This window comes from Patagioenas fasciata, chromosome 12, assembly GCF_037038585.1.
Source record: "Patagioenas fasciata isolate bPatFas1 chromosome 12, bPatFas1.hap1, whole genome shotgun sequence".
Taxonomy (NCBI): domain Eukaryota; kingdom Metazoa; phylum Chordata; class Aves; order Columbiformes; family Columbidae; genus Patagioenas; species Patagioenas fasciata.
The window spans coordinates 11,888,348-11,913,189 of record NC_092531.1 but is presented as its reverse complement, the minus strand read 5'-3'; the positions used below and the strand labels follow the sequence as shown (position 1 = coordinate 11,913,189).

The 24,842-nt window shown below is 37.0% G+C and overlaps 1 protein-coding gene across 1 annotated transcript in view; it reads right to left on the bottom strand.

The window, feature by feature from the left end:
- The window catches only part of ADAM10 (ADAM metallopeptidase domain 10), a 45,651-nt gene that overhangs the window by 5,742 nt on the left and 15,067 nt on the right, over nt 1-24,842 (bottom strand). The window contains 9 exon segments of the mRNA XM_065847411.2: nt 1,695-1,845; nt 2,798-2,981; nt 4,595-4,758; nt 5,707-5,890; nt 6,487-6,579; nt 7,724-7,873; nt 8,470-8,573; nt 14,632-14,790; nt 16,914-17,032. Coding sequence (XP_065703483.1) covers nt 1,695-1,845; nt 2,798-2,981; nt 4,595-4,758; nt 5,707-5,890; nt 6,487-6,579; nt 7,724-7,873; nt 8,470-8,573; nt 14,632-14,790; nt 16,914-17,032 — 1,308 coding nt within the window.

Here is a 24,842-nt window from a genome sequence, read left to right as displayed (position 1 = left end):
ATTAAACTATTTGCATTATATTAGAAAAACAGTACAAGCATGCTTTAAATTAAAATATATAGAAAATGGGAGCAGAAGAATGAAGCGCAAAGGCTATAAAACATATGTAACTGCTTGATTAAAGCTAAGCCTCCTGAGTTCTCATCTCAAATGATTCTGTATCTCACCACCCCTCACAGCGTGCTCGTTGGCACTCAGTGGACATCAGAGTGCGCAGACCTTCTGCAGGTCAGCATCTCCCGATTTCAAAACTACTGCATGGTGAGAAAAAGCACTCTTCCATCACACATGAAAAAGACTAAAATACATGTAAAGCAGCTGGACAGATACCATAGTTTTCTTAAAGCGTATTTTAACACGTCATTTATGTGATCCATTCTTAAACTTGGATTTGCTTTATATGTCTTCAGAAATGTCTTTCTACAGCAACATTTTCGATCTTAATAGAACTGGGAAAAAAGGGAATCCTAAACGAAAAATGATGCAGCAACTCATATTTAAGACTGTTCCAGCAGGACATAAAGCCAGACTACAGTCAGCTGAGCACAGGAGAGCAAAGAAGGGGGGTGGTGGTGGCACCTGGTGTACATGGAAACAGGTCCTCAGCACAACTGCAACATGGAACATAAAATCTCAGAAACCACTTATAAAAAAAGACAGTGCAAGGCGCTTTTTGTTTTGCTGAAATAGTAAGAACTTGCAAGGTGTGGGGAGGGGCAAAGAGAAACGCAAAATCATTGCAACTACGAATTCACAGGAGATGGTCCTTCTACCATGTCTACACTGTCAAATACAATTTAACAGTAGGTACTACTTTTACTTCCACTCCTAGGATGACAAAGTACATTTTCAGGGCAGGAAAGCTTAATGAGAACAATATTTTGTATGCTGTATTAAAAGGTTGAGCTGGTTTAGACTTAAAAAAAATAGTAATTTTCACTTAATCTTAGGCAAAGAGTCTAGCCAGACATTAGATTTACATGTGTCTCTAGAAAGGATCAAAAGCTCATGCCTTTCATGTGAAAAACAAATCCACTTAACTTCTCAGATGAGGTAAAAATGTAACGTGTATCTTAAGTCATGGAACTAAAAGACAGAAGCTAGCTTGCTTCACTGTAAGTCTTATGACCTTTGAAAGTTCCTCTTATAAATCACTATGTACACAACACTGTCAAAATACAAGGTGCCTTAAAAGCATAGTTTAATTTAATTTATAAAACAAGCATTTAAAAAAAAAAAATCAACTATATCATTCAGTCATCTTCTAGTTAGGCAATGGCACTAGGATAGGATCTGATTTCATAATATCCTCCATTATCCTTTGGGCAATTAATACTTTCCTGCACCTATTGTAAAAACAACATCCTGGTCATGTTTTTCTGAATCATACAGTTTTTGCAAGACTTCTGCACAACACATTTGTAATAAAGATAACAGAACTTCAACACATATTTGTCTGCGCTATTATGATACGTTAGCATTGATACAGAACAGTCATCTAAGGGAAAACAAGCTACAGTTAACACCAGTAACTGCACAGCATAACTGTGCTTATGAACTTCTCACTCACTGTATAAGGCACTTTAAACAAAATAAAGACTTTAAGAGTAATGCAAGTAAACAGATTCTGAAATAACAATTATAACTACCAATAAGCCCCTGTATAAGCGTACCGTAACAGACACACACAATACCTGCAGTATTTGCCTGGTTTTAACTTGCATTTTTTATCTTCTGGTTGGTTTGCATCGTAACAGCATTCATCTTTACACTGGTCACTGTATCCACAGTCACACTGTTCTCCTACTTCAACCAGTCCGTTACCACAGATGGGTTGACCAGACTCTGAAAAATGCCAGTAAATTATGTACCAAACAGTACAAAGAATATGCAAAGAGACCTGCAAATGTTAACATAGACTTGCACCAGCATCCAGCTAATCGTGGCTGAAAATGCCTGGTCAAGATGGACTTCAGACTAGGGCTCAAGTCAACTTGCACGATTTGCTTCCCGCCCAGCTTAGTCACTTCTCATAGAATTTCAAGCCTCTGAGTAAAAGGTTTCTGCTGATAACAGCAGGAGTTTCTTATGTGAATAGGAAATGAACAGCGATAAGAGGAAGCTTTCTGCTAAGCCTCCACTGGAGCAGCATCCTTTCTTGTACTCTTCCTTGTTTAGCAGAGTGAGGACCTTAAGGCAAAAGCTGATGGTACTGGGGTGAACTACTGCTACTCCAAAATACAAACCTACTTCGCTGCGCAATCTCACAAAATTTGTGAGAACTCACACAAAGACTCCAGAAATAAATTGTCCCTTTTTTTTTTTTTTTAATGTTTAAATAGAATTTCACATATTTTTATTTGTGCTCCTTACCTCTTATCCTTTCAGTGGTTGTAACTGAAAACAGTCAGGCCCTGTTTTCTTGATTCCACCCCCCCAGGCATTTATAAAGAGACACAAGAGCCTTCCCCACTCCTAAACAGTCTCAGCTCTCACAGCCTCTCCTCATATGTCAGATGCTGCAATCCCTTAATAACCTTTGTGGGGCTTTGCTGGATTCACTCCAGTACAGAATCATTGAATTGTGTTGGTTGGAAAAGACCTTTAAGATTTCTTGCCTGTACTGGGGAGCCCAGAACTTGATACAGTACTCTAGATCTCAAACTCAATTCTTATAGAATCTTTCAGTAAACTAAAATGAGTAAAATAAATAAAAAAGTGAAATAAATATTAAAATAAATTTCTAATCAAGCACAACAGCTTAGCCACTTTGCTTTCAGCATGACTAAATACGTACCAACGAAACAATTATTTCTCTTTTTCTCAAGAACTTGGCTGATATTTCGAATGCTACAGATAGAGAACTTGTTGTTGTTAAGTTTGTCCCCAGATGTGGCTCGTGCATACATGATATAATTGCCATTTTCTTTCTGCCCCAAGTTCTTGGACTCTCCTGGAGTGCACTCCATTCCTGAATCATGCTGCAAAACAAATATTTTTAAATTATTTCTATCAAGACAGCTTCTCTAATTTCTTGCTCTTTTATACATGCGCAAAAGTAACCTGTCTTGGCAACTTTAACACAGTGAGAATAAAAGATTCATAAAAACAAAACACTATCTTATACTATAAGGTTTCTTGGAATACAGAAAGTATACAGAAAACAAAGGTGGTTTTAGTTTATTTATTTACCCCCCGAAACAGTAGCAAATATCTAATTTCTTAAGTTTCAGCTTATTTGCATTCTTGGCAAAAGTGTAACTCAAGTGCATGTCCTGGAATGAATACTGACTTGAAAAAGTTGCCATCTCCTAAGAAGAATGGCTCTATGATCACCCAACGGTGGTAAGAATTCTGTGGAGTAAAAGCAGGAGTTAACTGAAATAGCAGTTCTTTCTTGCTGCTTGTTTTGAGGGAGGTACAAAGAGATGTCCAGAACCGCGCAGCAGTCTGGTTCTGTCAGCCAGTGACCAGATATATACAACAGCCAGCGTGATGAATTAAATGCATTACAGGTTGGCATACTAGCAATTAGCAGATTGACAACATACGAAGTTGTGAAGTGTAAGAGGAACTCTTCCGCTGTTCTGGTGCATCCAGCCTTCCAGCAGTACAAACTATGTCTCAAAAGTAGGTACATTTAAAAGTTTTCAACATAGTTGCAAGAACTATATCATTTATTACAGTTTGGCAGAATCAAACATGTACTTTCACATATTTCCCTACAACAAATGCAACTTAGGAGTAAAATTAAAAGAATAATCTTCAAGGCTGGTCCAAAAGATGTTTCACTCAGTGGGAGTGTTTTTTCAGTTTCATATCCTCGTATTTTCAGGTATACTTGGAAGGCTTGTTCCCACTGAAAGTAGTGGTATTACGGATTTTCTCAAGGCATGTGAAGAAAGCGTTCACATGTGAATATCTATTTTGGAAGAACTCATTCCTGTCATATCTTGATTTCACTTTACTTCCAAGAGTAGAAAGCCTGTATACTGAAGTTTAAAAATAAAAAAGCCAAACCAGAAAACTTTGTTCTCATCTCCAGCAAAACCCCAAAGCTTCATGCTTTCAGCTTGCCACAACAAATTACATCTCTATATGACTGGGAGACAATTTTGCTCTAAAATATTGTTCTTGATACCTTAATCCTCTCTACAATTTTCTCAAGTAAATTTGTAATTGAACATAAAAAAAGAGCCAGCACTATCTTCACTTGTTGAATAAAGTGTCACTTTAATTTTGCATTGATTCCTTCTCTCTAGGATAAACTAAAATATATTTAATAAGCATGTGACCCTAGTCTTCAATGAAAACCAGGGAAGTTTATAGGAAATAATAATATAGCCCATCTATAAGAGACTGAATTAGTAGAAATAAACAACTCTCAAACTCCACTGTTGCACCAGTGTTGACAAATCCTCATAAAAGGGGCTCAGTTCGGCAATCTGTGTTTCGTTTGTATACAGTGTGAGCACACATACGCACTTGCAGTCATGATCTTTTTTTCTTGTTCATAAGAAGTAAAAACGTCATTTGCAAATCATGCACTTCAAAATGGCTTAAAGTGAGTTAACAGATCAATAGTGATACTCACAGGTGAACCGAAGTTATGCCCAACCTCATGAGCAAAAGTGATATGAGAAACCTTGGGAGGAACATGAGAGCCATAGTTCTGAACAGTGATGATCCCAGTGTTCAAAGATTTCTTCTTACCATCAGAATACAGTTTGCTCTTCTCACATATTCCACCAGAGCTCCCTGCGTTTCGACAAAAGTACAACAGTTAGCCATTTAAGAAATTATTGTGTTACTTTTCTAGTGACATTTAGAACAAGAAACAGCTTGCTTCCTCAGTAGACAGCTACACACTGAGAGTTCTGTATAATTAATATTAAGCCAACTCTGGAAGTAGATTAGATTTATCCACACTAATGCTCTCAGCACGGAATGGATACATTCACACAAGTAGGTAGCTGTTCCAGAATAGCTATTAAGAGTTATTTTGGGCTTTCACTGCACAGACCAACCCTGATTTCACAATCCCTGTAGTACGAGACTAGCAGGGTGCAATGTCCAATACAGGAAGCCTCAATATACATCCCATTCACATTTCGCTAAGTAAAAAAACCAAACCCAGAGTAAAAATCACAGGAAATCCTCTCTCACAGAAAGAGCATTTATATAAAATGCCTAGGATTAGCCATCTATTCTTGTCAGCAAAAGTGACTCATTTTTCCATTGTACAAACTAAAACTGAAAACACTTTCGATGTCTGGGTTAATCAAACCCATACTTAGAAGGTCAACAATCAAGTGCATCACACTTACTGTTTGGAAAAGTCTCAGAACTGTGACTTAAAATTTCACCAATTTTTTCCCTAACTTGAATTTGTACTGAGGCATTATCAACATTCTAAAATTCAGCTATTCTGTTGACAACATAAATGGTGTCAAAAAACCACAACTCCTTGCTTTCTGAAGTAAAATTTCATTTTAGTGAAGTATTCCACTCAATGTATGTCAGTATGTGTGTTAAAGATGAAATATAAATATATATAAATCAAATCGTACCTAACCAAAATTGTGAAGTGTTGGTTATGAGGTTTTTGTCTACTTGCTGGCAATTCAAATGACTGCTTCTACCTTTCTTATTTGTACCTACCTGCAATACTTTACCTCACAGTGCTGAAGGTTTGGAAATAATTACCTGAAGGGGCTCCAACCCAAGCCAGACCAAGGACTCCATCATCAAAATCACGGTCTGTAAACACATAGGCCAGGCAATAGTCGTCGTGATTCTGTTCAGAGTTCAGTTCCAGAAACTTTTCCACACCAATGTTAGGAAATCTGAAGGGATTGGAAGAGTCCTTCTCATCTACGGTTGTATTAATCTAAAAGTAAATGGAAACAAACTCTAAGACACGATTAATTTTCATTTGACTTGTAAATACCAGCTAAGAGGCTTACGGTTGTAATGTCACCTTGTTATGTTAAATAGCTAAACAGGTTCCTAAAGTTTTATATGTCTTGACAAATTACCACCCCAATATTTGGAAAACCAAGTTCCACAATAAATAATTGCATTTGGGTAGTAAATCTCCACTCTCTTTCTTTTTCCTTTCCATCAGTACCCCAAAGTTTATATCTATTCTCTTAAATCATCACTTTTAGAAGCACCTTTCAACCTGGATAGCCATTATCTGTTTTGGTATTAAAGTTTTTTGAGAGCAATACAGTCTATTTGCCACACAGTCAACTCTGATGAAATATAAGAAGTTGATTGCTATAAAAATTGACTATAGCTCAATAATGGAAGCAGAGGGTTTTTGACAATAAACACTAAACCCAAACAAATAAATGGGTTAGGGAACCATTTACTACAGAAATTACTAACAATAAATGTTACAAGTGAACAGCAACAGAAATTTTGAAAAATACAGCATCCAAGAAATATGAGTGAAGCTACAAGTATCTCAAAACAACTTACTCTTATTCGTTTCACCATGAAGCTGATGTTACGGATTCCTGAGAAATCTGTTGACTGGTAAATTGTGTCAATTGCTTTAACATGGCTGGATATCTGTCAAAAATTAAAGTATTTACAGTTCAAAGATCTATGCAGTACGCTATAGCTAATCTTAAGTAGCAAAAACTGCAAGGTCTGTACTTTTAACATATAAGATATTGTGCCATATGAACTCTAATGGGCCTTTTTAATCGAATGTTGGTGGCAAATAATGGAAATAAATCACTACGTAACCCGGTCTCTGCACTGCCACCATGATAACAGCAAAATATTTTGCCAGTTGCTTTTTTTTAAATACATAATTTCATGAACTATTCACATACCTGTTTGTGATAGTCATTTGACTCATTACTATAAGAGAGTAGTGTAGTTAAAATTATATTCAAAGCACCTTTTTTTTGAGAAGAAATTTACTTGTTACAGCATTATTCTGTATATTATTTCTGGTAGGAAAAAACTGATCATTTACCTTTTCCAAGAGCACATAGAAATGCTAACTCATTGAAAACCTGATTTTGAAGGTGACTTCAGAGCTTTGGAAAATGTTACTTGAATTGTGTATGTACAGTGTGATGAATAAATAGTAACAGTCAGATTTGCAAGTGACAGTGAAACTTAAGACTTCAAGAGAAGTATGTTAATGTTAACTAGCTATATTTTTAGGAAATTATCAGGAAAAAAAAAAGAGTTTTCCACCTAATTGCATACTGACAAATGAAAAGCATCTGCCTGTAGTTGCCATTGCATTTTTAGCCTTCCACTACATCAGACACTACAGGAACCGTTCTCAGTGTCATTAGCTCACAGTGTTTTGAACTAAAATTTCAAACACAAGGCTATGCGAGCATTAACACAGAGGCTTGCCAGGTTGTGAAACAGAACGGAACTCTTCAGGAAGTATCATTTTCCTGAGGAAGAACAGAGAAAAGTCAGACTGCAGTCTTGCTCAGAGGTGCTAACTAAACCACAGCTGCCATTATTAACTAAGGGAAGCACCAGTGCCCAAGAATTTCACCACAGATATATGGTATATTTTTAGTGAAACAAAAGCTGTTTCAATAATGTCAAGATCACTGCAAAAAATGAAACAAGACGTTCTAAAGTAAATAAGCAATAACATACACAAATTGTATGAAATTTATCACAAATACACAATTAAATTAAAGCAGATCATATAAGATAAAGGGATCGAAAGTACCTGTGCAATTACAGCTTCCCTGGTTCCATAATGCTTGTAGAACAGATGATCGGTCTGGATATACAGCTGACAGGTATTTTTTTCAGCCTGAGCAGCACGCTTTTTTCTTAAAAGCTGTGGACCATTGTTCTTAGGCTCTTCAAAAGGCTTCTACGTATACACAGGAAATAAATATAGTAATTTTTTAGATCTACATGCTGCACCAGATTACCCAAAAATAGCAATAGATTTTTCTACACATTCTCCACTAATGCAAACAGATTTTCATTCTTCCTTAACCCACGAAGTTTTATGAATTTTGAATTAAACCGTGTTATAGCCAGTTTTCAAGTATGCGATCTATTTTTAATGATATCTCAGTGAAACCCTTCTGTGCGTTTCATTTTATATTATAAAAGGCAGTCAATGTGAAACAGATTTTTTCATTCATGTGATCTTTGGAATTTTTCTTTTCCATAATAATTTTCTAAGATGAACAAACAGTTTGCGGATAAAAAAAAAAAAAGCCCAGTGCTATGGGACTTAAATGTACCCCCCCAACACAGGTTATTTCACACTGCAGTTACCTTCGTCAGCTATCTTGGCAAACAGAAATACTAAAGTACTTCAGCATGGAACAAGTGGTACGCTACACATGAAGTTAAAATAATGCTCATTAGTCAGAGCAGTATCTGCTAACACATACAAGAAATAGGATGTTATTACACCGATTTCTAACAAACACAACCCATTAGCCTGTGTTATACCTCTGTTGTTGGTTCTTCTATACCAGTCATCTGGTACTTCTGCATTCTTTCAAATACCGAGTGATCTGCACAACCTCCTTGTGGTCCATATTTATGTGGATATCCTAAAAAAAGGAAGGCTGGGTTGAGTTTTCAAATTTCAAGTGCAAAATGTGGCTGTATCACTGCAGTTTCTTCAGTGTGTCCAATACTGCTCATGTAGTTTGAGGGAAGCATTCTAACATTCCAGCTTTATGCAGCTGTCTGTTTTTATTAAACATTTCTACTAAGATACATTCTTAGTTTTACAAACAGAACAAAACTGACAACTGCTTCTTAACATTGTTTACTTATACACAGCAAAATAAAATATGATGAGCAACATCTGACATAAGAACAAGAGCTATTATTTGCACATTTGTACCCATTAGCTTGATAATGAAAAGCTATGGGAAAATTAAACAGGTATTTTAAAAAAAAAATCATATCCTTGGCATACAGGTAAGTTTAGTTCTGAAAAAAAACCAAACCATTTGAGTTTAGGCTCCAAAATACCCAAAGACCAGATTCAGTGGATCCACTGATAAGTTTAAAAGGACTGACCAAGAAATGTGCCTTCCAACCTTCACTCCTCTCAATCACACATATTTACAAGTGTTTAAAGAGGTCACATTTAACACCATTAAAAAAAACCCCAAACTACTTAATGACAAATGAGGCAAAGTTAAACATAGTTAAAATATATTTTTTCAAATTGGGTCATTTTCCAGGTACAAAATATTGTGCAGCTGCCTCATCACATTCCTCCCCATATGGTCAGCCCTGGCACAGTGCCAGAAGAATGAAGAGAGAGAAAAAGGTTGGGGGGAAAAGCTCTTACTGTAAACCACCTCACCCAATGTGATTAGCAGTGTAGTGGAACGCTGGCTTTGCTATACACAGTATTAAACAAACAGCACTGCTCATTCACTGATGAGGTCATCTGCACTTTTGGGGATGCTGTTTACTATCACTAGATTGGAGTTCAGAGCAAAGGATTATAAATATGATCCTTCCCTTTTCCATCCCCACCACTTTCTCTTTTCCTCCCACCATAGTATTAAAAAAGAAATCTGCTATGTTTAATTCAACCAAAATTCTCATTACCCACCACCCAACTTCACATCACCAACCACTTATCTCTGCAACAAAAGTACATTACACAAGGGTGTCAGTAATGGACAATACCATCCCACCATCAGCACACTTTATCTACATAAAACCATCATAACTTTAAAGCAACCCCTGCAGGTGGTAACTGCAGGAATCCACAGAAATAACTGGAAAGTGCACAGCATATTTTGCACCAGCACAAAATGCCATTTTCTGCTGTCATCACACTTCCATTCCTATCCGGTGGTGTTATGACAGTTGACAGAACGGTACTAGAAATAAATGCTCTCAGTGCATTACACAAAATAAGCAGTCTTTCCTCTGTATCTTGTTCCCTAAAGAGGTTAGGAAATCCCTTAACACATTTTTAATACTGATTCCCTGCAATTCAAACAAATATTTCTCACTTCAAAAGTAATAATCTGGTAAGAAACACCTTAAAAGCCTGACAGTTAAAATTACAGATAATTGATCAGGAAACAGTCTGCACCAGCAATTGCCAAAGTTTTGCACATGCTGGAAAAGATAAATCCCTCATGGACAGATTTGCATCCACCCCACTAAACACAGAAGGCAGGTAATACAGGATGGTTCACTTTGGAACCATGTCTGGCTTGCCGAGCAAGTTGCATACAAAGCTTTCTTTTGCTAAATGCTGCAGTACCCTCAAACGTGCAGGCACTGTTCCCCCTTCACCTTCCCAGCGTTCTATTGCCTCTGTCCTCTGTAGCAGTTCCACTTCTGGAGCCAAGCAGGAACGACATGGGGGCAGATGCCGTGGATGGTTTTGAACCACACCTCAGAGGTCTGGTTCGTGCTCCTGTGGTGGTTTTAAACAATTTGAGAGGTCCAGCCTTCTGCCAGCTCTTCAGGATCATGAGTTTCCCAGCCTGTCCCCACCACAGCCCCGTGGCTGATCCAGGGGAAGCAAACGCCTTCACCCTGAAATTACTGTTTACAGCAAGTGCACAACTGACGGAAAACTAGAACCCCACTTTCCATCAGATATATAGAAGAAGAGTTTAACTACAGGTTCAGTTCTGTAACTACAGAAAATCCTCAGGTGAAACAAATATTTTTCTTTGCCCAGTTTCCCATTGTCCACTTTCAACTTTTGAACATCTTGACAATAAGAGTAGTAATAACAATAACGAACCTAAAAAACCAACAAAAAAACCCCCTTGTCATTTCATACTTTGACAATGATATCTTATTGTAACCAGATGGCAGACCATTATGATATATACAACAACAAATGCTCAAAATAATATTTTTTATCCTTTTATAAAAGCACTGCCTACCACAAATATATTCCCGGTCACATTCGTATTTTTCTTCCGCTTGTCAGTAAATAGGATGATCTGTTGAGCATTTAAGTTAACTACTTACTGGATACTGGATTTAGGCATCTGGGGCAAGGATATGACACCAAACTTCCATTAAAAGTAATGAAAATTCAGTTTTTCAACAGCCATAGAGATTTGCCCAATACTAGCAAAAGCAATAGTGCCAGAGCAAAATTAAAATTTAACCAGTTACAAAGAAATCCTTATTACAGATTTCATTCTAAGCAGCCTGTCACTGTGCTCCCACGACAACTGCCAAGTAGACTTCATTATTAAATGGACAAACACAGCACAAAAACAGAAGAAACCAAGTTCTCACTAACAATACATAGTTTGCAATGGTCAGTTCATTCAGCAGATCAGGCTTCGCAAAACTACAAAATACTTTACTTTCTGTTCTCAGTTGTACAGTTACTCCAACACCATAATGACAATTAAATGACTGTGTTCGTTTTCCTGAAGGTCTGAATAGGATTTTCCTGCCTACTGGTGACCTGAGAAAGTACAGATTTTTTATTTTACTGTATGAACTCAGGGATATATTTGAAGCATATGTGATCTAAACAAACACAGTTCCAATGAAATCCTAATCCTTAAAGAAAAGTGTCCAAAATATTTTAATGAAAATATCAACCTGTATATTTCTAGCACTAAATTATAAAACAGTTTCTTTAAAAGTGGCTTAGAAACTAAAATCATTCAACTTGTGTTTCAAGTCATGAATAGAAAGCTGCCTTCCACTGGTCACCACATCCACTGTAACAGACAAAAGCTGCCTTATGAAGTTGACAATATAATCCCCATTTATAAAAAAATCTTTTGTTTAACTATTGAAAAAGAACTCATTGAGATGCTAATCATATGTTGCATTGTGATCTCTGAAAAGCACTAAAAAGCATATTGTTTCAAAAGGCTGAAACATGGGTGACCAAAAATATCCCAAATTAAAGCGAAGATGACTTCTTCCCCAGTCTATCCTGAGTTAGAAATGTGAGTATTTTTGTGGCTTCTGTCCTGTGCAAGACACTTGTTGTTTTACACTTGTTGTTTTACTCTGTTTCACAAGAGTTAGTTTTGGATTAGAGCAATAACAGATTTGCATGCTTGTTTTTATTTTCAAAGCTACTGTAAATTTTAGCTTTCTTCATTGTTGTTGGGTTGTTGGTTTTTTTTTTTGAATCGCAGTTCAATGCGAAAAATAGCTCTCATGAGAGGCAAAAAAATGTAGCCTCAAAAGCACTATTCAGGAAGTGGCAGCAGCAGTTCTACACTTCAGATATTTCAGACCAGAGAAATCCTAGAGGCATCTTGGATACCAATGAAAGAAGTTAAAGCGTCCGATCGGCAGGCGCGCACATCGGGCTCTGCGCGGGCAGCAGCCTCGGCTCCAGAACGGCTGTTGGAGCCGCGCTCACCCCCTGGACGCTTCAGAAGCCACATTGCACTGCTGCTGCTTGCACGGGGCGCTCTGGAACAGACTTAGACACTCCTCTCTGATAATCTGATTTTGTTTCTAACTCATGGTTTTGATGCACTAGATTCAAGAGGAAAAACACTGTAAGCCAACATACCATCATCTGAATAATTAAAAATAAGACATATCCTGCTCTCAATCACTTTAGTAAGTCATTAATATGAACTGATTCCATCATTTGCTTTTTCCAGTTCTCAAGTGATCAATTTACTCCTCCAGCAGAGATCACTTCTATAAAACAGCAATACTAACTTCCATAAAATCAAATTATCTGCTTCTTTAATGTAGAGTTCTATTTCTGTCATTAGTTTATAACAGTGAAGAGAGTATTTTTAGTCACCCACTATTTACAACATCAGGAACTGGGACATGCAATAATCTTCCTGCTTGTCTCGCCCCTTGGAGACTGGGCAAATCACTTTACTGCCTTGTGTTGCTTTTCTTTCTTCCTCCATCCCTTTTCTACAGCAGGCTTAATAAACCCCTTTGTAAAGCAGACAGTGACTTGTTGTCTAGTACTCCCACTACCAAGCAGTGACTTGAACTGTTCAGTTAGACCTATAAAACACACTAAAGAACTTAAAACTATGTACAAATTATCCATAGAAATGTTGTTACAGAAGACTTCCTACGGTTTCACACCAGGCTTTTGTGATTTTTTTTATTACTTCCCCCTTCTGTCCCAGCAGCAAACTCTGCAATACTCTGACAGCAGCCGGCAAGGGAATTGGCCTCCTCAGATCTCCACCTGCAATGCTCTGTACAGCTGAAAACCCAACGCACGCTGCAGCGTCTCTTTGAGAATCAAAACCAGTCTGTGGAACGCTGTCCTATAAAGTAACTTCATCCTCAAATATGGGTCTTGCAAGCACCAAGAAGATACATGTTTAGTCAGAAGACAAGGGCAGCTCCCAATGTACATAAAATTCAATAATTGTATTCATTCAGAAGCTGTTTAAAATTATGCAAATTCTATTTGATCTTGGGTTAGTAATCACATTTACAGAATGGGATAACAGGAAGGACTAACACATATGCTCACTCACAATTTTAACATACTCAAAGACAGCCGAATAAAGTAAAGCCAAATCACAACTAGCGATTTTCCTCATCTATCTTCCTATTTTTGACATTTATTTTCACGATACAATCTCATAATGGTGTAATTTGAAAATGATTCATACATATATAATCACAAGAGTGGTTTAAGTAATTTTTAGTGATCTAACCCAAGACTCGTCATTTAATTCCAAATGACATTTCAAACTCAGCACTTCTAGGATTTGCACAATGGCCAGATGGGACAAGTTTTTAAATGAAGTTTCAGTTTAAATTGATTTTTAAACAAGACTGATGTTTTACATAAAGTTCACTTGCAACACACAACTTGTTAGCTTCTTTAACCAAAAGGTAATCTTAAAGTGACTTTCTGCCAACATCTATTTGGAAGAATTGAAACCTGGTATCACAACTTTATTGTAGTGGGTTTCGGGTTTTGCATAAAGTTACTTGAGCATCAAATAAAACTTATTTTTATTACAGCTGAAGACTGATCATACATAAAAAGGCAGGTAGAGTGCAGGAGAACTCTGCTGCATCAGTTCTGAAGATGTAAAACTGTTCCATGGTACTTTCTTGTCTTTCTGGGTGTTTAAAGCTAAACTTCGACTTCTGGGGTTATACTCTTCAAATTCAAGTAGTATTCCCTGTACACTTCCATCAGCTACTGTGTAAATTGGAAAATACTGGGTGTCACCACATCTTCTAAATTGCTCTCTGAAGGCAGCTGCAACCTGTGCAAGCAGGGGAAGCTTTTATTTCCCCATGAGTACCACCTTCACTAGATGTAGGTAAATGCTGAGTGACTTGGACTTTAATTATCCTTTACTTTGCATATCACAGGGAAGAACAATCAGTATATTTTAAGAATTCATTTTTCAAAAGAAACATGTCTCCACTAAGAAAATACACTGCTTGTACACTTAAACCTGACTGCTAAGGATGTCTTAAAATGGCAGAATAAGGAAGACTCACGTTGGTTTGCCATAAATTTCTTTCACGCCGTAACTATATATGAATCACCTCAGGACAGCATGATTCACAGTGCCATACACAAGCCAAAGTCTCATTTGATGCTTACAAATGGCTTACAGTTTTTGACATTTAATACAAAAAATTATTTCATCTGTAGCACAAAGTTGAAGTACTCACTGATATCATCTTCATGATAAATGACAGAGTGGAAGGGTAGAGTTTTGTCCTTAATATATCTCTCTGCTGGCTCAATATAAAAGGTCCCACTGTGAGTCTGGATGAATCCTTCAAATTTTCCATCAATAACAGATCCATGGCTAAGACTTCCCTGCTCACCTGTTAAGGAAAAAAAATGCATTAGTTTTTCTGTGACTTTCTAAAAGCTTTCAGTCCTGTGCTAAATTTCAGCATACATTCTACTCAAGATATTAAGCAGACAAAGCTAAAGCATTATACTTGCCTAATTATTCTGATTGTGCACCAGTTCCCAATTGCTATAAACCTATATGAATTATACAGTAATAAGATACTGGATAACAGCCGTAAGACATTCTTGCAGAAACTTTGTGTCTGAATTTTTAAGGCTAAGATTATTCAAAAGTAAGACATACAGTTATTCCAAAATCATAGTTACCAAGTTGAATAGCTTCCTATTCAGATGCAAAAATAACAAGTTTAAAAAGCATATAATAAAGAATTCTACTCTTGTCCTGGTTTTGTTAAAAAACAAGTTCCTCTTTTAGTGAATTTGCCTGTCAGGTAAGGCCTTCATATTAGCTGCATTTTCCTGGATAATCAGATACATGTTTTGGTAAACCTAGCAATGGAATGCAAGGTTATTGATAAGGACAAATTCACATCTTGGGAGAGGGGCAACAAGAAACAGGTGACCAAGAAACTGACCAACAAAGTATAATATCCCATTCACATGAATATTTCATATAAAAGTGGGAGATCATGAGGATCTCATCCCTTTCCCTTTTCCTATTGCTTATGGCTGACATTAGGAGAGGACCTTGCTAGTCGTCCCTGCAAACTGAGGCCTAGTGAGAGACTGAATCCAGCTCCGGTTGGCTGCAGAGTCCAGTCCAGGACTTTGGGTGCTGGCTCTGCAGTTGCTGAGACTTCCAAGATTGGTTTTGTATATTTCGTATTATTTTCTCTATTCTTATTAGTAGCATCAGTAAAACATTTTTAATTCTTCCAACTCTCTCTGTCCTTCTTTCCCTCCCGATCGCCTGTCCTGAGTGGGAAGGGGGGAGAGGGAGGGGCTAAAAAGGGGGAAGGTGGGGAGAAGGGGTTAACAATACATCTGCCAGGGTTTTATTGTCACCCCGCAATCTTAACCCTCGACAACTCTGTAGTTCAAAGCTGTCACATATGCAGCATGTGACCCTATATCCAAGTCCTGTCCTTATATATCTCCTTACACAATTACTTAGAAAAACAAACAAAAAACAACAAAAGAAACCCTCACAGTGTGTATATTGAATTTTGAAAGCTTTCAAAGAAAGATTTCCCTATATTAAAAATATCCATTTTTCTCTTCAAGCATAAGCTCCTTAAAAGTGTAGCTAGGTTTAAGTGTGGAATGAAGTAAATTTGAAACAGTCACAATCTGAAAAAGTAAAACTGTCCAAGTTTAATCATTAACAGCTACAACATGCAGCACCCTCACAAGCCTTTCCATAAAGAGCATTAAAGATTACTAAAAAAATGTTTATATGCTCCTCACTGAGGAGGGTTCAGAATCACACTATCAAATTACCAGAACTGAACTCATTCCACATCACAACAAAAAGCCCCACACACCTTAGAAGTCCTCTGACCTACTGAAGTTGACTGGTAAGCTGGTCTACCTAGATGCATATAAAGTGCTAAGAGTGTATATTTTGCAGTTTAAATCTGTCACTTCAAGACTGTAGGACGTTACTAATAGAGATCTTCAGGAAGCAGTTAGATTCCTTTCAGAACCAAACAGACTGTATAAAAAAGGACAGAATAAGTCTTAAGTTTTTTCTTTTCATCTTTTAATTCCTTAAGTCTCCTTCCATTTAAATCAATTTTACTTTCTGTATTTACTGAAATTGGGTATACTACGTTTAATGATGGTAGCTTTATATTCCTTAAATTCCTTTAAGCTAAGACCATTCCTAATTATTTTTTTAATGCAGACAGCTATTTTTTTACATGCAGATTTCTATGAAGAGTATGCTCATAAACAGAGTTGAACTTCAAGTTTATGGATATGAAAATTATTAGGTGAAAGTACTCATTTGTTAAGTGTGACTGTTATATGAGAATAAAAGCAGATGGAATTAAAATGCATTAAGATGAATTATCAAAGTTTAACAATGAAGATAACCTAATCACACAGATACTAATTTTCCGTGTGTACATTTAAAAAATCTCCGCTTTAAAATTACTGCACTTTAATCCATTTTGAATGTTGTACTTACCATAAATGTGTCCAGTGTAAATATGGGAAGTATCATAATCAATTACTTGATTTGATATTTCTACTTTAAAGTCATCACTAAAAAGAGATGTATCTCTCTTCATTCGAAGGTTGAAGTGTCTAAAGTGAATAAAACAAGATAGTAAATTGGCTTTGAGCTTCAATTACAAGAACACTAAGCTAAGCACTTCTAATCAACACTTTTGGGTAAACAATTTGCAGACCCTTTAAAATCTATAGAAAATATTTATACTGTAGAAGAATTAGACCATAGCCTAGAAGGATTTTCTCAAGCAACATTATTTGGACACTTTTAATATAAGCAGTTTGATTTACAAGATTTAAGCCAGAAATGAGGGTTAGACTCAAATGCATAAATCTAGAATTCTGACTTTGACTATACACTTGTTCCCGTTCCTCCAGAAGACACAGATGTAGCTTAAGGGAACAAACAACTATTTTACTCCACAGCACTGTGAAGCAGAAGAGATAAGAACAAGCATCAGCTTATTTTATTTTCATTGCCAACATTTAAGTAATGTAAATGAAATGCAGATGAACTAATTACTGTTCCAACTGAAACTCAAAAAGTACGACAGGCAATAACATTAAATAAAATATACTTAAACTGGTGGAGTTACATGCACAACTACGTAGACTACTCACTGAATTATCTTGTTCAAATTACAACACTACATTCTTTGATTACGAGTAGGATTTGCATCTTTATATGAAACATATTACATTATCTTTGTACAAATAAAAAAAAGTTTGGTTCAGTTAAGTCAAGCAACATAACTGAAGTGTTTTAAAATGGCTGATTTACATGAATTCATTCCTGTGACAACCGTTAGCTTACTTTTCAGAATTTCATTTGGTACTGTCTTAAATTTTTTTATACACTGTGCAAATACAGATCAGTGAAGTTGATGAAACTTCAGTCATTCAAGTTTTACTCTTGATTTTCTTCCTATATTTTTCTCTTTCTGCACAACCATGAAATTGAAGGAGTATTATAGTTATGTCAACAATTTGTTACACAAAGAGTAACTGATAACGACTACATCTGTGTCAGTCTTCATCTAAAAAAAATGTGCCCAGTCTCTCAGTATACTTATGATAGAGTTTCCATAGCAAAAGCTAGTTTCCATTTGTGCTAAAAGAAAAATAACCAGAACACTAAGCTTTGCAGGGTGAAGTCGATCAAATCTAACTACTTTTTAGTATACCTGAAGCATATATATCCTCAGTTTTCACTTGCACATTAAATAATAGGACACTACAGTTATAAGTACTTCAAAACGACTGTACATTAAAATTCAAGATCAAAGAAAAAAGCCACTTAAAACCTGCTAAGGGCTCTAGTGACTCATGTTGACTATTCTGTAATGCAAACCCTATTTCACAATCAAACTATAGTTATTATTGTCGTCACAGTGTTAAAAAGCTTCAAAGTGAGTATCCTCCTCTGGTGATGCATTAGTTATCTACTACGAGGTTAGGAAATTCTGTGATGTGGTTGGTAGACGGGGAAGATTAAACTTCAGCAATGCCCTGTAACTCTTGGGCCTAGTGCCAAGCCAACCACTGCTCCTACTGCCGTTTCAGTACGGATGTATTACATTTTGTGAGGGCAGATTCTCCTGTTAAAAGGGAAGAAACAGTTCACTACAGGTGTGTTTGAGAATTGGAGTCAGGGAAGAACACACACCAGCAAACAGTAGCTACTCATACCCAGACAGAAAGGCATGTTTTATGATAGATAGCTAGTAGTTATAATACACAACACAGAGACAAGAAAGAAAAATTCTTCTCTATGTTAATCTCTATACTAGCTCTGTAAAACTGTCTTCTGGTAACATAGAGGTTCATGAGGATGAGTACATGACATGAACAAGCAATCCAGAAAAACATCATGGGACAGAATGCTACAAGATTATGCAATACATTTTGCTAAGAAAAACAACAACAAAAACCCCCAAACCAAAACAAAACCCACAAGCAAACAAACAAAAACAAACACAACCCCAAATCAACCAAACATCCCCCAAAACACCAAACAAAACCAAAACGCACAATAGAAAACTAAAGCAAAAAAAAGACTAAGCCACCTTGCGTGGCTCTTCTGTGCAGAAATTAGAAATGAACAAGCAGAAAAAACTAAGGCCAGTGTGGATAAAAATTTGAAGAACTTCATTCAAGTACTTCAAGAAGTTCTCCCCACTTTGGTTGTAACACACTGCTCAAGCTGTTCCAGAGATTCAAACTCCATTTTAGTTGGAGTTTTCCCTGTGCCTGAGTTGCCCGGAGTTACTGTGGATGAATCAGACTCTCCTCAAGTGCATCTGAACTGCAGTTCAATGACAAGAGATATTACATACTGTAAAATAGCTCTCTTCTCCTCTCTAATATTTGATAGAAGACTTCTTACAGTAAGGACTCTGCGATTCTGTCTCTGTGATGAACTGATGAACTACTAATCTCAGCAAGAGCACCTAGTATGGTAAAAATTACATTTTCCTGGTGAGAAAAAGAGGTAGTTTTTCTGAAAAAAAAAAAAAAAAAAAAACACACCTCAATCGACATAGCACTTTTCTCTGAGAAGTGCAAAAATGTTAGTTTAAAATTAGATTTTTTTTGTGGTGTTGTATCCATGTAACTTTCAAAAAAAAAGAAAAAATGAGGAGCAATTACCATCTCTGATACTCAACTGTTTTAGGAATTTCTTTATTGCTTTGTAGTATACTATATAAGACAACACAGGACTTCTCATATACTTAACTCCCGTATTTGTCAGTGGAGTGTGGAAAAAACCCAGACTTCTACCTCAGAATGAAAGTGAGGGATTTACCAAAGTTAGCTTAAATAACACCAAGCGGATAACTGAACTAGTCCTAGGCCTCCGTTGTGAAGCCATCCAGGGTATCCTGTCCTCAACTGCTAAGTCATGTACATTCTCACCCTTACAATTTGGTATGACATTCAAGATTGCTTTGGACTACCACTGTTGACCATCACATAATCGTGCTTTAGGATCAGTTTTGAGGTTTGCCCAGACGGGCTGCTCCGCAGGACTGGGCTTCAGGAGCAGCAATGGGAAGCTCAGTAGGGTCTATCAAATCTGGGAATGGTTCTTCCTTCTGGATGGGACACCCTTCCATTGATATTGTCTTCAAAACGGACTGTTAGAAGTTATATGTACCACATAAAGTTTCATTAATTTTCAAATTAAGAAGCCTCTATTTATTCTCCTTTAATTTTCCCCCTCTTCTTCCCTCCCACATTGGTATATAACCAACACTACAAATTCTAACCCATGCTGTTAATTATCTCTTAATAAAATTACCTCTATTTGCAAAATTAGAGAACTATTTCAAATACAAAATAACACAGCTGTGTTTCACAATAACAATTCTCTGACCACTTGATTTCTTAATTTAGTTAAACTATTAGATAACATGATTGTCTCAGAGCTATTTTTAAACAGGTCTTTTCTTGGTCATTCAAACATGCTCGATGGGAACAGGATTATCTGGCTGGACTGTTCACCATTTTAACACTGAAAAAAGAAGTGACAAATCTTGCTTTAGTTGTCCCCCACCAAAAAAAGTGAGGGTGAATGAGAGGTGCATGGAGGGAACAAGCATCTATTAGTCTCTACTCCAAGAATTCACAACTTTAACAAATCACCAATCTTTAAGCAATGGCAATCACAAACTCCCATGTATTACATGAAAGGCCACATGTTGTTTTCGCTTTCCTCAAATTGCTGTAACCAGTGGCAGGTTGAGCAGAGAGAATCACTCAGTGACCACAGGAGATTGTTTGGGAAAGAAAGGAGAAAAGGCAAAAAGGAGATGGAAGAGTTACTCCACAGCTGGAAACAGCGGCTGGAAAAAGGAAATGGAAAACGCTGGGACGGCAGCAGTTTGGAATGTGACTCCAGCACAAGGAGAGTCCTTTTAGGTTCCTACTTTGTTCTTCTCAGTAGGAACCAGACAAATCTTTGCAGCTGTACCTTCATGAGCATCCTCACAAGTCAGGATCTAGAAGATACTGCTCTGCTTGAGGTGCAAGTGTTTCATAGTTACTTCTGCCACTTCAGAAGTCAAAGACTTTCTTCCCTGAAAAATGGATGAGGATCTAAAAATGGAAGGGGAGAATAATCTGAGCCCTTCTTTCTAACTGTTTCCACATGAGGCATCCCCCAAAGTCTGAACTTGGTTCCCACAGACTGTCAGACTCATTCCAACACTGAACTACATTAAACAGAAGACAGCTCAACAACTTAATGGTGGATTTAAATTACTCACAATCTAAGTACAGAACCATCATACTTATGGACATTCTTATTTTTCACACAGTTTTCACTTACTATTAAATCCACATAACATAGTCCATCACCATTGAACTGACAATTGCCATGGTCCCACTACTGACACTGAAAAAAATATGTCTTTGACCAGCACACGGTGGGGTCTCCAGGTTTATCATTCTTTCTACTACTCACCTAGATGCAGATAGAGGGTATCATCCTCTAGTAAGTATTTGTCTAAAAACCAATCTCTACAGCATTGCAACACCTAGCAAAGCCAGCCAGAATGCTTGCAGGTCATGCTGGTTTTCTATTGGCACCTCTAGAGCAGCACTCGTGATTGTTCAGAGATCCCTTTCCTCACCTTCACAAGTCAGACTTGCTAAGCTTGTTATTCTAGAAAGAACACAACTGAGGATGGAGCCTCCATCCTGAACAATTTGCCACTGATTATTCTTGATACACAGAGTTGCAAAAACATAAGCTAGCCCAGGTAACAGAAACCATCCAAGTAGGATTACAAGTAGCTACATGTTGGTTAATTTACACTGTGAGTCAGTCAAGTATCTCTGTCCTGAACACTATGGTTTGCAGATTTTAAAAGCAGAATAGTCTCTATCCAGGGTTGATTTTTTTTTTCTTTCAGTAAAACTTCTTTGGGAACTTAAGTGCAAATTCTGTCACTTGGTTTCCAGTTTTCCAAAATAACCTCATTTGTATTTACATAAAGTTGAATATTTATATGCAGCGCCATTTTCTAACAATTAAAAAAAAACTTAGATCAAAAAACAGGGAAAGATGTACTAGAAAAAATCACAAGACAAAGTTACTACATTAATTCAAACTAAGAAACTAGAAAGATGCTTTCCTAGTGAAACAAAGACACAGAAAGAAACCTGCTAGCTGATAATATGAGCACATTTGAAGCACATAGCACTGATTTCACTGAAGTCTACTGCTTTTCACTTTCAGAACATCACTTTTGAGAACGTGGCTATGCTTACTAAAGTTTGTTGGCCAAGGAGCAAAGTCCTATAAGCATTAATGTCAAGTTTAGCTGTGTGGCTGGGAAACCCTGCACCCAGCAGGGCAGCCTCATCCGACCGGCACTGCAGTGCTGGGGTCTCCTGGACGGACGACACTGAAACACCAGATGCCTTTTTAACCACAAGAGCTACCTGTATTCCAGCTCACCATATTTAAGCTTATAAACTGCAAGACATTTAAAGAACAGATCCAGACTCTAAAATATTTTTTAGATGAAGGCAACAAAAAAAGATTACAGATTACTATAGAACCAAGAATAAAAAACCAAAACAATATACTTCATTAAGAAGGTCAAAATTTTGTGGTCCACCCCTGCCATACAAGACTGTACTAGAAAGTTCAACTAATGTATGATGGATAGCTGCACAGAAAATCAATTTTAAAGCCAATCAGCAAACAGTGCTTCACAAATCTGCCTTGTCAAATGGTATAGTGAGCACAGATTAAGACCCAAAGCCACACAATTTCACTATATACATTCTCATTGTTATAAAGGTTCCTCTGCTTAATGTAAAAAACTGTAGAAGGTAATAGAATACTTAATAACTAATCAATTATTGACCGTTATTCCAAACTGGGTGACAGTTAGAGCATTTTTACCTGGCAGCAGAATCATATGGTCCCTCTGCAACACATAGCTTTACACAGCATTTTCTTAATTATAAAGACATTGCAGAAAATTTGCTCCTTAACTACAGGAGACAAGAAGTCACATGCTGTACCCTACTAACAGCAGTAATGAGACTGATGCAAATGTTTCCAACTGCTTATTGATCCAAACACTACTCTTGGCACTTTGACCTGAGCAGGTAGAACCACCTCACGCAGCAGCTTGTCCGACAGCAGCTGCCTGGCTCCTGGTACTTCGCCTGCCAAGTTATTTGAAGTAATAGTGACCAAATCTTGGTGCCCACTGGACTTGTCACATTAGGCACAGGCATACTGTTACCTTTTTATAGAACCATGAAAAAAGAACAACAACTCCTGCCTTGCCTCCCCCATACAAACCCAAGAAGGACTGGATAACAAGATTTTTCTAAACTTCCTCCCCTCCAAAAGCCAGTTATTGCTGTAGTCCTAAAGCTAGAGAGTGGAGCTGGATGCGTGCTCTTTCGGATACACGGGTATGCTCTCGCAGTGAGGCGCAACAGTAGGCAAGAACATTCCGGTAAACAAAATGAGAAGGAAAGTGTCTAATAGTCACCTAGGACCAATATCACTGATGTTTAATAGAGTGGAAGAAAAACCTGGTTTTTACCCTTGGTTAGAAGATATCCCAGTTTCTGACTATCATAATGCAAACTAATACAAGCACTTATTCAGACTGCCCTGAAAAATCTAATAGCCCACTATATTTTGGCATACGGTAGAAGAAAATAAGTACTTTTGAATCCAGATGAACCATATAAGGTGGTGGAGACTGAAGAATAGGTTACTCCAGTTGCACAAACTGGCATCATCATCTACTGTTTACATGATTTTAACCCTATAGTGAAACAGTTTTTAAGATTTGAATATGCTCAGCTAAAAGAATCTGGATTTAGCAGCCATGACTTGTAAGCCCAAATTAAAACATGGAGAAGCATTTATTAGTGAAGCCCACACTTTTAAATTATCTCAGGTTTTATAGAATAATCTAACAATATTCAACAGCTGAATGTTTTAATATTCTCAAGCATAATCACATGATAGGTCTTTTTATTTGTACAGCCTAAAAAGAAGCGATGGTGCAAGCATTTCCATTAAAATTTTTCTTACTATAAGGATCGTGTATAGACCATATATTCCAACACATATCTGAACTTAAAAACTTACAGTATTTTTAAAATAAAATCTTAGACAAAAATCTAAGGAAAATTGTAGCTAAATTGCCAAAAATTTCAAAGAAGCTCTCAATGGATCTTTGATTTAGTAATAAGCAGGTGTTATCATGTGTTCAGGTACCACTTGAACAGTCAACTGTTCACTCAAGTTGCATGGGTAGCTTTCCCAAGCGAGATGCATTGATTAATCCAAGAGAAGGAGTGACAGTGGGTATGGATAGGTGATTAACAAGACAAAGTAAGAAAAATTTAGAAAGCCTAGATTATTAGGAATGCATTAAGTAAAAAGTTGATTGACAGCACAGTTTAACGCTACATTCCTCTGAATGCATCAGCGTCTGAGGAATTCAGAGCTTTGTCATTAGGTAAAAAGGTACAGTTGAGAGAACAGCAGATGGCAGGGGAGCTTTTCAAGTTCTCTACTCAAAATCACTATGAATTAAGTATCCAGTATATTTCTGACAATCTACAGTTGATAGGAACCCAGTTTAAGATTGTCTATAATATATTGCAAAAGTCCATACTGAAATGCCTACAGTGAAAAAGTGAAAACTTTCCAACTCCTCTGCATGACAAAGACTGTGTACAGTACATGAACAAGTGCACATACACATTTTGCCACTAAGTCAAAAGAAAGTATAAAATACGACATCAGTTTTAGCGATGTTATGCCATATTAAATTCCTTCACCATACTCCAGGCTTGTGCCATAGGCATTGCTCTTCTATTAATAATTCCATATATT